Below are 14,497 nucleotides of genomic sequence, written 5' to 3' on the forward strand. Positions count from 1 at the left end.
AATGAATGAATACCTAAGAATTAGATTTTGCAAAACCAAAACAAGGCTTTAGGGCAAAACAATGGCTCTCATAATTGGTGCAAACTTATGGGAGGGCAAATAACAACTGAAATGTTTAGCTCACCCTCAAATTTTCAGTGGGCTGTGGAGATGTAATGATAATAACAAGGTTAGCACAGCACTCACCGCAAGTGGTTACTTGGTTACTTTCCTGCGAATGCCTCCTTCATTTCAACATTCTAAATAGTTCAGAGCCTGTTAAATCCTGTAAGAGGTTAGTATTACATTGCTAAAAGAGCATTTGTTGTTAAATTGCTATTTGCAAAAAGGAATGTAATTGTCATTTTCAGTTTACAGCAATTACCTCCACTTTGTGGTAAATTGTTTGCTTCAATTGTAGGTGAATTCTGTCTCTCTTTTTCTGAATATTTATGTAACTCTGTGAACCACTAAAAAGATGCAACATTGTATTGCCTATAATTACAGTGTTTACAAACAAACCAGTAAATAGTCATGCCAGTAAGGGTCAATCTATAATATAAAGATTTCTGTAAACCAAGATCAGACTAGCAGGGGCCTTCTCTCTTTAAGTTCAGTGTTTTACAGTTGAGCCTACATAAGGGGGAGACAGAAATGGAATTAGAACCATAGGTCCATCAACACATTGCCCTAAGTCCTGTTCTTATCTTGTAGGTATTTGATCATTATTAGCCCATCACAAAAAAATGGGCTTCTCATGATATCAGGAGGTTTGTATTCTTAAGTAACTGCCTTAGCATAGCTCTGAAGTCTGACATCTTTTTCAGCAAATTCTACTAAATTGGAGTGAGATTGCAGTGTACCTTCACAAATATGTACTCTGCATGTTCCTGAACTTCATTACTTCATATTCCAGAAAGTTTGAATCACCCCCACCAAGATGATAATTTTGCTCTTAGCAGTAACAGACATGGTCTGTGTGATATTTATCAAGTTATTCCTCATAAATGTTAAGTTGTCTTTCTCTGTGCACTCCTAAGCAGGCAGTTCTTTGCCTCCTGAGGAAAGACCAAACTGGATCTTGTGATCTTAAAAACCGAGTGATTAAAGAGGAAGTCAAGAGGGAAGCTCTACTCTTCCGGTGATCCTAGGAGGAGGTCCATGAGTGTAGTCACATTCATCTTCCCTCTTGTCAATCAGTTACTTGTTTTTAAAATTCTTTGAGTTATAGTCACTGTTCCTTAGAAATGATCTGAAGAGAAAATTGTTGTCCTTCAGCTGGCAGCAAAAATCACTGGCATCAGAGTCTCTTGTTTGGGAATAATAATCCTGGAAGAGGAGAAATGGCACATTCAGGCTTGCCAACATTTGAGATACATGTAAAAAGGACAGTGGCAGTGCCATTGAACTCTATTGAAATTAACTGGATTAAGAAGCTTTTCAGAAATAGGGCAATAGGAAAGTGGTTAGTGTTGTGCTAAAAATGAGGGCTTATTTTGTAAACGAAGAGGGTTGGCAAGTGTAGGAGATGAGTCCCACCCATTGTTTTTAAAAGCTGAGCAGTTATGCTTAGTTGGTGAGTCATCTAAGATGTGTCTGATAAGAGGTTCCAAGAAGGCAATTCTCGCCTCCCGGGAGAGGTGTGCGGATGTGTGCACTGCGCGCATGCGCGAGAGCGTGCCCTGGGAGTTGGCTCAGTCCTGTCCAGACTGAGCCGAATCCAGTGCGGGTGCTGCGGTGCGACCCAAGGACAACAGCATGGCCTCCATTTGGGAGCGCTGTGTTTTTCTTAGCCTGCAAGAGGCAACTTAACTCTACTGCCTAAGGTTTCACCAGTGTTAATACCTCCATGCTGCATGAATGCCTTTTTGTTCACTTTACTGAGTTGCAGTAGGCCAGGTGTGTCTCAGCACAGCAGGTCAGTATAGTCCAGAAATTTGGATTTTCAAGGCTAGCTTGAACTTTTATTACTCACAGAGTGGTAGCTGGTTTAGTAGAGTGGAAAACCGCCCCTTTGTGAGCCAGGTAGTTTTGCTTTGTTCTATGGCCGCAAGCTTCACTTTACGTTGGGTCCATGGTATCAGTGATCTACGACTACATCAGGGGTTCGAAAACTACAGCGTACTGACCAAAACCACCTGTAGCCTCTTTTCGTATGGCTTGCCAGCTGAGAGTAGCTTTCATTTTTTTAGAGAGAAAAAAAGATGTTATCAAGTATACATGTTCCATGGGATCTATAACAACCCTATTTATCATCCCTATTTTATACGTAAAGAAGCTAAGATTCACAGAGGCTAAGGCACTTGCTAGGATGACACTGTGACTGGTGGTGGGATGAGGGGAAGGAGGGCAACAAGCCCATGGTATGGTCCTCTTAACTCTTCCATCTCTCCTTCAATGTGCATTGTTACCATGGAAACAGAGTGGGAAGGTATGAATGAAGCCCCAGCTCCATCATTCCTGCTGGAGTGAAGTCCAAAATACCCACTGAGAACAGTACACTCCTTTACTTAATGATTCCGTGGAATTTTTCTGTCACTCGGGAGTTACATCTTAAGAGTATGATAAAGGGGGCTCATTTTCAAAGGTAAGGATCTAGGTTTGAGAGAAAAGGAAGCCAGTTATTCTTGCGGAGTGGAAGAAGAGGAAGGAGGGCATGTCAAGAGTTATAAATGGAGTGCCCGCAAAACCCACAGCCCTCTACCAACGACTATAGGCAAAAACAGGAAGTGGTGATGGCACATGGCTTTCTTTCTTACCAGTACGACTTCCTCTTTTAAAGTCAAACCTCCTCCTAACTTTTTAACCTTACAAAGCATCAACTAAGTTGATAAAATTCTAGTTCTGTCTGCATACCTCTTTTAAGTACTTCTTTCTCTTTAGGATCATATTAGATCTTATTTGATTTGGTCGTCAGTGAGGCATATTTCTTTCATTAGACAACACAAAATACCTAACCAGCAATGAGGCTAGTTTAAGAGCAGCTTTGCACCCAAAAAATGTAGATTTACTTACAAGGAAAGAAATGGTAGGAATTGTACAAATAATTGATCCCTGCCTGTTCCCAGCTCAGCATTTAAAAACCATCCCTTTCACTCTCTAATGTGTAAATATTACAAATAACTGCATGCTACCAGATCCTGGTGTGCTGGTTCTCTGACCCTTAGAATGTTGAAATTTAGTCACAATCTAGTGACTAGGAAGTGCACTTTGGGACTGAATAATTACATGTTTCTGCTCCTTTCTTTAAATATCTTGTGAGTTCCTTAAATGAAATAGGGACTATATTAATGACCTTGGAGTTTAAACAAATGCAACTCTTCACCCCCCACTCCCCAAAGGGAAGAATTGGAATAATACTACTATCATCTGAAAGGTTCTTTACATTTTTCATTTTAATGCTATTATTGTAAAAGTAAGAAAATCATTAAAGACCATTTTGAAAATGCATAAAATAAATTAAGTATAAAGAAATCACCCAAAATCTCACTGTTAACAGCAGGTTGTGTTAGCCTTGTGATGTATTTCATTCTAAGTTCTTTGTCTCCTGCTTACACTGTTGTTCCTCTGTGGATATTTGACTTTGGCAGACAATATAGCATGGGTGGGTAAGGACTTTGGAGTCAGACTATGAGGGTTTGAGGGCTCTAATACTAGCTCTGACCTTAGACAAACTACTTAACCTCTCTGAACTTCAATTTCTTTATGTAAAATGGTAATAGTAAATACTCATAAGTGAAATATTTTAAAGTGCTTAGTGTGGGCCTGATGTATTGAAAATACCCTAAATTTATTGGTAGTAATGATCAATTGTTTTATTAATTATATTGAATCCCTATTGAAGTAAAGTTGTATGTAAAAGATAATTTTGAATTTTCCAAAATATTTAAAATTTTCACCTGGATTAGGGACTCAGAACACCTGGTCCCTCTCTCCTCACTTTCAGGCACGTCTCCTCCCATTTGGGCTCTCATTAAATAGACAATTCTTCCTCCGTGGCACCTTTTTTTTTTTTTTTTTTTTTTTTCCACTTAAGATTTCCACTAGCATGGCTTTCCTGGGCCAGGAACCATGCAGCACCACCCTGCCTCTGCAGTTACCCTCCAGAGGGTCTATTTCTGACCACAACCCCCTCCACTTCCAGGCTCCTCCCTCGGGTACTCCCACTGTGCCTGTCCTCCAGTATCATGGAGAACCTCTGTCTCTGAGAACCTCAGGGAGAAGCACACTTCCTTCCCTGTCCAGCTCAGGTGTCACGGCCTTTCACTTGAAAGCCCCTCTCTTTCCCACACTCTAAAATCCCCTTCTCCACCAGCTCTCTGTCACAATAGCGGGAAACCCCCGAATCTGAGCTCCTTAACCACGCAGATGGGTAACTTATTCAACATCTTTGCTTGGGTTCTCCATCTGCCCAGCCCTCCCTTCATCCCCAGCTAATGCTCTGCTCTCTGCAGCAGTGTTTTTAGATCCTTACTCACTTCATATAGATATGTCCCTTGGGAAGAGTTGGCAGGGAGCATATGGAAGGGCAGAGAGAGTTAGTAGAGATAAGAGATGAATAAAAAAAGTAGAGGGGGGAAGACAGGAAGGTGGAGATAGTTTGGAAAGGTAGGAGAAAGTGAAGGGGTAGAAGAAAGTGAAAGAGAGGCCAGTAACAGAGGGGAAGGACTGGAGAAAGATGGTTGGCCAGAAAACAGTGTGTTTCCTACAGTTTGTCCAATTGGCTTGTACTGGAATTTTAGATTTTCTTGTAAATATTCTGCATCAACCAGATTGTGTGTCTCTGAGTTTTGGAGGGAGGGGCTGTGGATTGGTGGGAAGTGATGGTAGATAAAAGACTAGTGAAAAAGACTACTTTTCCTCCAGTGCAGGGAGTTTTTATATCGACTATTCTAATCATGAGGACAGTAAAAGTTTTATACTTTTAACTGGGTTTAAAAGAGGAAGATTTATATAGCGTGGTGAGCCTCAGATCCCTTTTGGCAGGAAAGAGACGTGGCTGGGGTGGGGAAAGGGGTGTGGCACTGAAAATAATTTTATTTACTTATTTGAGAGAGAGTGCAAGTGAGCACGAGTTGGGAGGGGGGCAGACGGAGAGAGGGAGAAGCAGACTCCCCGCCGAGCAGGGAGCCCGACGCAGGGCTCGATCCCAGGACCCCGGGATCATGACCTGAACTGAAGGCAGACGCTTCACTGGCTGAGCCACCCAGGCGCCCCTAATTTTAAAATATATATGTGGTGAAACAAATAATGCTCTAAGACCCTGAGCAAGTCGACCAAAGAAAGTAGGCCAGACCTCACATTGATGCTGAGAGCCAGTCAGCGTCCCAGAGGGCTGATAACGATTTAGCTGTAAATGCTTCCCCTTCACTGCAGTCTCCCCTGGACGGCTGTGGGGTCTGTGTCACAGGCAGTCGCACGTGATGGCGGCATGGCACCCCAGCTGCAGACAGTGTGGCAGGCCACGTGGCACCAGTTCAACAGTCGTGAGAAACAGGAGCACCGAGACCTGCTAGCTAACGGGGCCAGCTTTAAATCCTTGCTACTGCAAGTGTGGCTTGTGGACTAGCAGCATCCACGACACCTGGGAGCTTGTGAGAAGTGCAGAACCTCAGGTCCCACCCCACATCTACTGAACTAGAATCTTCAATGTAACAAGGCCCTAAGGAGATTCGTATATACCATTGAAGTTTGAGGACAGCTGCTTTAAACTTCGGCAAGGGAAAGGACAGGGGGAGTCATGCAGGGAAGATTGGGAAGGGTTCTCTTATTTTTTAAGAGGAATGGGTCCTGGAGGAGTTGAAAGCACTCAGGTGCATGGCAGCCCCAAACACCCCCATCTGGTCACCCCCGTGGAAGCTGTTTCTGGATCCAGAGTTGTGACTGCTGCTTCATCTCCCTCTCTCGAGGGCTCTGAGGCTGGGTGGGGAGTATGTCATACGATTTCTTGTTGTTTAGCTAGGCTTTTCTTTTTCTTTTTTATTTATTTATTTTTAAAGATTTTATTTATTAGAGAGAGACACAGTGAGAGAGGGAACACAAGCAGGGGGAGTGGCAGAGGGAGAAGCAGGCTTCCTGCGGAGCAGGGAGCCCGACGTGGGGCTCAATCCCAGGACCCTGCGATCATGATCTGAGCTGAAAGCAGACGCTTAACTGACTGAGCCACCCAGGCGCCCCTTAGTTAGGCTTTTAAAAGATAGTCTCATCGTCCTTGAAGTGATGTGGGGTTGGTCTTTTTTTTCTTTTTAAGGTATAATTTATATACAATAAAATTCTCCAATTTAAAGGATAGGATTTGTAAGTTTACTCAAATATAGTTATGAAGTCACCACCACAGTCATGGCATATACATTTCAATTGCCCGGGCACCTGGGTGGCTCAGTCAGTTAAACAACCGACTCTGGATCTCAGCTCAGGTCTTGATCTCAGGGTCATGAGTTCAAGCCCTGCATAGGGCACCACACTGGGCATGGAGCCTACTTAAAAAAAACAAAAAACAAAAAACGAACATTTCAATTGTCTTATTTGGTTCTATTGTCACCATTTTCCATTTGGTTAGCATATAGTACTTGAAGAAATGGAATTTATTATAATGTTATCCAAGTAATCTTTGGGTAAGTTAGGGTAGAACAAAGAATTACAGTTTTATCAATGTGATTCAAAACAGTAACAAATAAATGTTTTTAAAATAGATGCTTAGATGTTATTGTTTAAGGTAGGAGCCAAAATTTTCTTGTACCAAATACAGTAAATATACCTAGGATCCCTGTCAAAAATATTTAAGAAATCATGGAAAGCAGGAGTATCGCCAGAGGACTAGAAATGGGCAGATTTCATCCCAACTTTCAGAAGTGATAAAAAGTAGATCTCAAGCGTAATTCAAGAGCAAATTATTAGATAGCTTTTATGTGCAAATACTGTAGAAAATATTGCTCCATAGAGGTCAATAGGGTTTTCCTTAATCGTTGTGCTAAACTAACTTCATCTTTTGAGATAATAGTGAACTAGTAGGTCACAGGATTGTCTTAGGAAGAATGTATCTTGATTTTAGCAAGATGTTTGGCATAATCCCATATGACTTACAAATGAGATACTAATCTGTAAATTCACTTATTCTTAGCTAAGAGTCTGTTTGGTATTGTATGTAAATTGGCAAACAGGATGGGCTACAACTCTGAATTAAACCGTCATGGCCTATCCTACAGTCTAGTAATGGAGGAAAATAATAAAGCAATGAGATAAAAACATTACTTTGGCTGCTAGGTGGAGGATGGATCAGAGAGGGCAAGAAATGAGAGACAGATACAGAGTACTACAGTTGCCCAGAAATGAGAGGTGTTGGTGGCTTGGATCAGAGTAGTGGCAGTGAAGATGGAAAAAAAAAAAAAAGGTATATGGATTTAGGAATTATTTTGGAGTGAGAAGTGATAGGACACTTGCCAATGATTAGATGTGAGGGATGAGAGAGTAGATAAAAGATCAAGGGTGACTTCCAGGTTTCTGGCTGGATCAGTTGATGGGGCAGGGGGCCATTTTCTAGATTGGGGTCTTGTTCTATTCAAAGTTAGCACCAGTGACTTGAATGAAGGCAAATTCAAGATATGAAGTTTGATGAGATAGTTGATACATAAGTAAAAAAGATCAACAATTTTAAAAGATATCATAAGACAGGAAAGACAAAATATAATGCAAAAGTGCAGAATCCTTTAAAAAAAAGTATACACAGGATAGAACCAGGAAGAGTAGCCTAATATGAGTTTCCAACAGAAGCTCAATAAGAAAAGTGTGGCTTGGTTGCCATAAAAATGAACACGAAAATAGGTTGCCTTCAAGGAAGCACGATGTCCAGCTCAACTTAATAGTCTTAACGTGCTTTGCGGTTTATGGACCAAAACTGATGTGACGGCGTTGTGCTTTTCTTTGGCATACAGCCATGACAAAGGATGGTTGAGGAACTGGACCATGACTGAGATGTAAAGAGCCTGAACTTCCCCATCACAGGATGAAAGCTGGAAGAATTGGAGAGGTGTAGGTCAAAGGGCACAATCTGAAAATGAGCACCATCAGATGGACTGTTTGGTGGAAGAGGGTTTCGATTTCAAGTAGATTCAAGTAGGTCCAAAGGGTGAAATGGCAGTGGTAGTTTCAGCTCAGCCTCAGTTCCTGTGCGTGGCACTTTCCAGAAACAGGATGGGATGGGTGGCGTATGTGTCCCCTGTGACACACCTTGCAGACCTGGATGCCTGTGTGTTGGATGCAGCAGAGAGGTTTCCTGTGCTGGGTGGGAAGCTGGACAGGGTGGTGTCTAAAGGTCCCTTCCTGATCCTGGAGTCTAGAATTGTTTCCTAACAGGCTCCTTCCCCATAGGGGACACAAACTCTCCGAGGATGTCCCCGCACCACCTCTTTCAAAGTGTTGCTGACAACGTGAGGGTTCTCAGAGGTTCCTGACCACATTCTTCACTAGATAACTCCCCTGCCGCTGCTTCCCCAGTGCCCATGTCCAGCTACAAGTTCTGGATCCCCTTCTCTTCAAGGCTGAACATAAGTCTGAAATACCAACACCTTGACAGCTCAGTTCCTATTGCTGACGTTTAGTTGCCACCCAAACGCCTTTTTCAAGTGGTTTTTGCCATAACCATATTAGAACTTGTCGTCAATGATTAGAAGTGTGAAAGCGAACATGATGTCCGGATGAGATGAAAAAAGGAATCACTCATGTTCCTCTTAGCACAGGAATACCGGTGTATATTTCTCTTCCAGCAAACCACAATAATATGTACAAATATCTAATTGGACAAATAGAGGTACAATCACGCTCAAGACAGGAGAAATGTTCAAATAAGTCATTACATTTCTCGCAAGTCATTCCTCCTGCTCTTTCTTCTTGATGTTATGTTTTTTTGTCTTTGACATCTCTGGATGCCCTTAAACTATTCTAGCATCATTATAGCCAATTAGACAACTTAGAGTTTCTTGCTAAGAATCTAAACAAGGAGATGCACTTCTCTAACTTTTAATTCCATTAATACTTCTAGATATTTTTTATAGCCTAAAGCGGTCTTAAAATTTTACATACAGGTTTTGCCTCTTACAACCTCATAGAAAAAGGGTTTTGTTTTATGTTAGTTTTTGGTTTTCGAAGGGAAGCTCTATATTTTGGGAAGGATGAAGAAGACCGTCTTCAGAGGTGGGGTGGTTAAAGGCAGAGACTGTCAGACTCTCACTCCAGGTCCTTTTGTCTGGGGTGCAGTGTTATGTCTCTTAAACATAGGAGCAGGGGGGTCGTTTTCATCACAGTGGGAGGACCTCACTCTGCTGTTGGTAAGTGTGGAGGAGAAGATAGATGAACTCCCTGCTAATCTCTTCCCTGAAAAACACTTTTCCCCCCAGAAAGAGAAAAAGAGGTGATGGGAGTTTATGAAGAAATCCTTTACTTCTTGCCAAGGGCCACAGGTCAGCTGAGCATCACCTACAAAGACATTCAACCCAGTAGAATGTGTTGGGAGGCAACCATGTGCAAGAGCCATGTGGTCCCAGGGGCTCCTAGCTGAGGGAATGGATGTTTCCTTATAATGTTTCTTTTGCTAATAAGTACCCAGATCTCCTAGGCTTAGGGCCTTTGGTTAATCATTAGGTAGACATGAGTAATTGTCCCACCTGCTAGGCACATAGTTCCTGCAAGGTCATACTCTCTACTCATTAGCCTGGGGCCCCGTGGCAGGATCCCCTCTCCTCTCTAGGTCAGTCCCAGGGGGATAGACTCAACAGGGCACGTGGTCACTCCAGAGCAGCAGAAACTTGCATCTCTCCTATCCCCAACTGGAAGCCCATGCTAGTCCACATCACGCCCAAGTCCTCTATGGCTTGCCGCATGCACACGTAGGAGTTGCCCGTTCGTGTTCATTGTCCCTAAAAACATGAGTGAACTCTGAGCAAAATTTGAAGCTTGCTTCTTCAGAATAAATATTGTTTATCTCTTACAAGGTGAAAGAAAAATCATACCACAGTTGGGTCCTGTATCTTCCTCTCTGGCAGAGCATATCAAATCGTGTTCCATTACATATCTCAGAACTACTGGATGGGTGAATAACTGCCTGCTCTCAGTTTCTCCTGTCCCTCAGCCAGAATAGATAATAAGGGACTTACCTTCTTAATCACCCTCCCACTCAAGGATCTTAGCTAAGTCAATATATGTCTGAATGCACTTCCTTACCATCATATCTTCACCTAAATTCCCCTTTTTTTAAAAAAGATTTTATTTATTTATTTGACAGAGAGAGACACAGCGAGAGAGGGAACACAAGCAGGTGGGAGTGGGAGAGGGAGAAACAGGCCTCCCGCTGAGCAGGGAGCCCAATGTGGGGCTCGATCCCAGAACCCTGGTATCATGACCTGAGCCGAAGGCAGACGCTTAACGACTGAGCCACCCAGGCACCCCTAAATTCCCCTTTTTATTAGCTAGTCAGTTTGGTCTTCACCCAGAGTGTTAGGTTTTCTGTTCTTTCTCTCAGTGTTTGTTTTTACCTCTGCTGACCTCTGTCCCTCTTTTATGTTTTGTGACCAATCTCTGGCATTCTGTCTGCTCTGCAGTTGATCATTGTGTACTCCCCCATTGCATATAGGAGAAGCAAAATGCCATAAGACATGAGAGAGCCACGGAACTGTCTTTCTGCCTGGGGCAAGGGAAGTCACCTAAGGAGGTGACATCTGAGCTGGGCCCAAGGACAGTGGTTCAGTGGGTATGCGGGCTGGGGGATGAGGTTGGGAAGAGAGAGCCCACACAGAGAGAATTGCATGATGCACCAAGTACCTCTCAATGACACTTGCTAGAAAAATCTTTGCCTTAATTACTCAAATGTGGAATCAACTGCACTAATATATTGTTCTAGGGATATATTTCCCTACATCAGGGAGTGTGTGGTTTCATTTGGGGGACTGGAATTTTTTTTCTTTTTAGCAAATAGGTTTTATTTTCAATTACCAAGTCTGTTTTAACCAAATGATTCAGAAATAATCTATGTAATCTCCCACATCATTTTAACTGTGCTTTTTCTTGAGGAGGGTTTGATAATGAGCCAGATGTACTAAAACAAAAACATGAGTTCGTCATTCAAAAAAGTCTTTTCATTTTGCTTGTCAACATTTTCCCATCAGTTAAAAGAAGTGCTTAGTCTTTAAGAGGAACCAGGTGCAAAAAAAGTGAATTATCTCAGTGGTCCAGTATATAGATTCAAAAATAGCCATGGAGTAATTAGATGAAAAGAACCTTAGACTTCATTTAGCTTGTGTCTATGTTATAGGTGAGGAATCTAGGGATGGGAGAAATTGAGCAAGTTGTCTAAAGTTACATGGTCATTGACAAGCCTTTCCCTCAGCCCCTACCCCCCACCCCCAGCCCTACACCTCTTTCACACTTTCTCACACGGATGTAACAGAAAGTACATCATAGACCATAAAAGCTTTCTTTCATAATACTGTTTGAAAGTCATTTCAACTGAAATGACCTCAGAGAGCTATTTAGGCTTTGAATTAAGGTAGAGGATTTGCACAGTTAGGGTTACTCAGATTCTAATGAGTAGCTCTTTATTTGGTAGAACATTTTTATTGAGGATTTTAAAGAGGGTGTGACCAATAGTTTCCAAAATTTGGATGCAACCAACAAACAGTGTTAACCATATAAATAAGCCTTTGTCCTTCTAAAATGTAAGGTCCAAGTATGTTCTTTTATAGTTATTACAAGACTTATTTTCTTTGCTTTAGGATACTTTTGACTTCTGTGACACTGCTATCTATATATTCAATAAACCTTCTTTTGATCTGTTCAAAGGAAACAGGTAAGCTGATAATATGTCTAATTTTGTTAAAGCCAGGGTGAATGATTTGCATGGTGATATTGTGAATGAGTGATATCCTCCCCATTCAGCAACTGATTATTGAACAGTACTTTGACCTACAGTCCCTCAAAAACCTATGGTGGCATTTACCCAGAGAAATAGATACAGCACCATGGAAATTAAATTGTCTTGAACACTGAGAGAATAGTGTTGCCATTTAAAGCACACCCCCAATTATACCTATTTTTCTAGTTTAAGATGACTTCATTTGAAAGGCTTCAGTTTTTCCTTAGGTCTTTATAAATTCAGAACAAGGATCCCAAGTTTTGATATTATAGACTTCAAGATTTTAAAAGTAAATGGAGCTCTCATTCTCTTGTGTGTGTATTCCAAGGAGAAAATGTTACACCCGAGGCAATGTGGGAGCAAGGGTGCTGTGGAAAGGCTCTAAGTTCTGGGGAGTGTAATACCTGAAATGTTTGTTTTCTATTCCTGGGACAAATGGATTCTGTTTGTAATACTTTGACTTTTACTTTAGCTAAAACCACATTGGCCAACTATTACTGTACAGAGACGACTCCATTTAACTGGGACATTTTGTAATAGATTGAGGATCTACAATTGTCTTGTTTAAACACCAGTCTTATGAGAGATTAAACAAAGTTTTAATTATAGTCTGACCCATATTGCTTTCTGTGAACATTTTGAAAACGTGAACCGAACTGTCATAAAGAAATATAAACATGTTTTTTTAATGGATGGTTTAGCAGTTTAGTATTCATTGAGATGAGACAGTTGAACATGTTAGGATTTTGCTGTAGCCAAATTATTCTTTTGACAGATTTATCTATTGGTCTCTTTTCTGAGTTGCATATCTTTGAACTAAGTTTTACAAATGATCAACGTTCTGGTGTTGACTATCATATGTTTGTTATTATGTTTAGGACATATGAGGCATTCGTGGAATGTTATTAAAATAATCCCTTGTTAGCCTCATCAGTTCACATAATTAATTCAAAAGGAAACTTTCGTCCCAACTATAAGGATTTTTATTTTTAAATCAAATCTTTAATGATATGCACCAGATTGAGAAGGAGATCAGAGTAGGAATCTCCACCCTCCTCCCCAAGTAGGAAGACTCTTCGAGATAGTTAAAAATAAGCCTTTTATGACCTAATAATTGAATTGTAAATGCTTTTGTAGCCAACCTGAAAAAGGAGAAATGGTGGTCATGTCTGACATTTTATTTTATTTTTTTTAATTTTTATTTATTTATTTATTTTTTAAAGATTTTATTTATTTGACAGAGAGAGACACAGCGAGAGAGGGAACACAAGCAGGGGGAGTGGGAGAGGGAGAAGCAGGCTTCCCGCAGAGCGGGGACCCCGATGCAGGGCTCGATCCCAGGACCTTGGGATCATGACCTGAGCTGGAGGCAGTCGCTTAACCGACTGAGCCACCCAGGGGCCCCATGTCTGACATTTTAAGATGTCACGAGGTTGCAACACCTTAACCCTTGCAAAGCCCAAAAGGCTACGTGTGTGGTTTTGAGAAAGACGGACTAACTTGGGGAATAGCCCGTAGAGTGCGGAAGTATTGGCTTTCTTTCACTTTTAGATCCCTGTGTCACTTCTTGTGTTCTCAACTATGATTTTCAAATAGGCTGCATGGTTTATGAAAAGCTGGGAGAACAGGTCTTTGGTGCCACAGGGAAGCTCGTGATCTTTGGAGCCACTTCGCTACAGAACACTGGAGGTAAAGGAACACGCTTCTCTACCCCCGACTTTAAAGTATGTGCCTATTATTATCGTCTCTAAATCCGGTGGTTGGGTGGCCGCATGAATTTTAACAAAGTGGAAGCAGCACCGCTCTCCTTGCTAAAATGGCACATGGAAAGTAAGGCAGAAAGTAAGAGCAGTCACTCATTTGAAACCAAGTATACTGGGGCGCCTGGGTGGCTCAGTCAGTTGGGCGACTGCCTCCAGCTCAGGTCGTGATCCTGGAGTCCCTGGATCAAGTCCCGCATCAGGCTCCCTGCTCGGCGGGGAGTCTGCTTCTCCCTCTGCCCCTTCCCCTTCTCATGTGCTCTCTCTCTCTCTCTCACTCTCTCAAATAAATGAATAAATAGGGCGCCTGGGTGGCTCAGTCGGTTAAGCGACTGCCTTCAGCTCAGGTCATGATCCTGGAGTCCCAGGATCGAGTCCCGCATCGGGCTCCCTGCTCGGCTGGGGGTCTGCTTAAAAAAAATAAAAAATAAAAAAAATAAAACCAAGTATACTGAGTAGCTAAAACTGTCTTTGTGTCTCATTGAAGGTCAGTCTAAGAACAGGCTGGCAGCCTTTTATATAGCTTGCAACATGAGCCTTAGTATCTTCTTTCTAAAAATGTTCTCATTTTCCTCTAGCAATGCTGAGCTACCTCTTCATAGTCAAAAATGAACTACCCTCCGCCATAAAGTTTCTCATGGGAAAGGAAGAGGCATTTTCGTAAGTTATAGACCATTTTTTTTGTAAGATAACGAAAATATTTTTAATGTAAATGTGGGCTAACCAAAGTTTTTGTTTTATGAAAACTGGAGGCACCTGAGTTTTCCCTGGATTGTTTTTTTCTTACTTTGTTGTTCCAACAAATTTCTCTGGGGCTGTTATATAAATGAAAGAAGCAGGGAAAGCCATTTGACTC

General features: G+C 41.8%; 1 protein-coding gene and 1 long non-coding RNA gene across 6 annotated transcripts in view; one reads left to right on the forward strand and one right to left on the reverse strand.

The window, feature by feature from the left end:
• The window catches only part of SLC38A1 (solute carrier family 38 member 1), a 68,330-nt gene that overhangs the window by 36,802 nt on the left and 17,031 nt on the right, over positions 1 to 14,497 (forward strand). For 4 of the 5 annotated variants that reach the window (XM_045873573.3, XM_054507084.2, XM_045873571.3 and 1 more), the window contains 3 exons: positions 11,742 to 11,815; positions 13,478 to 13,570; positions 14,220 to 14,301. In XM_045873573.3, the coding sequence (XP_045729529.1) occupies positions 11,742 to 11,815; positions 13,478 to 13,570; positions 14,220 to 14,301 (249 nt within the window). The remainder of the gene's footprint in view (positions 1 to 11,741; positions 11,816 to 13,477; positions 13,571 to 14,219; positions 14,302 to 14,497) is intronic. The other variant, XM_064591363.1, reaches the window with a different exon arrangement.
• Positions 321 to 14,497, reverse strand: part of LOC123843820 (uncharacterized) — a 188,516-nt gene continuing 174,339 nt past the window's right edge. Inside the window, exon 4 of the long non-coding RNA XR_008505986.2 lies at positions 321 to 1,308. This is a non-coding gene — a long non-coding RNA (uncharacterized LOC123843820). The remainder of the gene's footprint in view (positions 1,309 to 14,497) is intronic.

This window comes from Mirounga angustirostris, unplaced genomic scaffold, assembly GCF_029215605.1.
Source record: "Mirounga angustirostris isolate CCGP_5_RB_7025 unplaced genomic scaffold, mMirAng1.0.hap1 SCAF_5, whole genome shotgun sequence".
In the NCBI taxonomy this organism is placed as follows: domain Eukaryota; kingdom Metazoa; phylum Chordata; class Mammalia; order Carnivora; family Phocidae; genus Mirounga; species Mirounga angustirostris.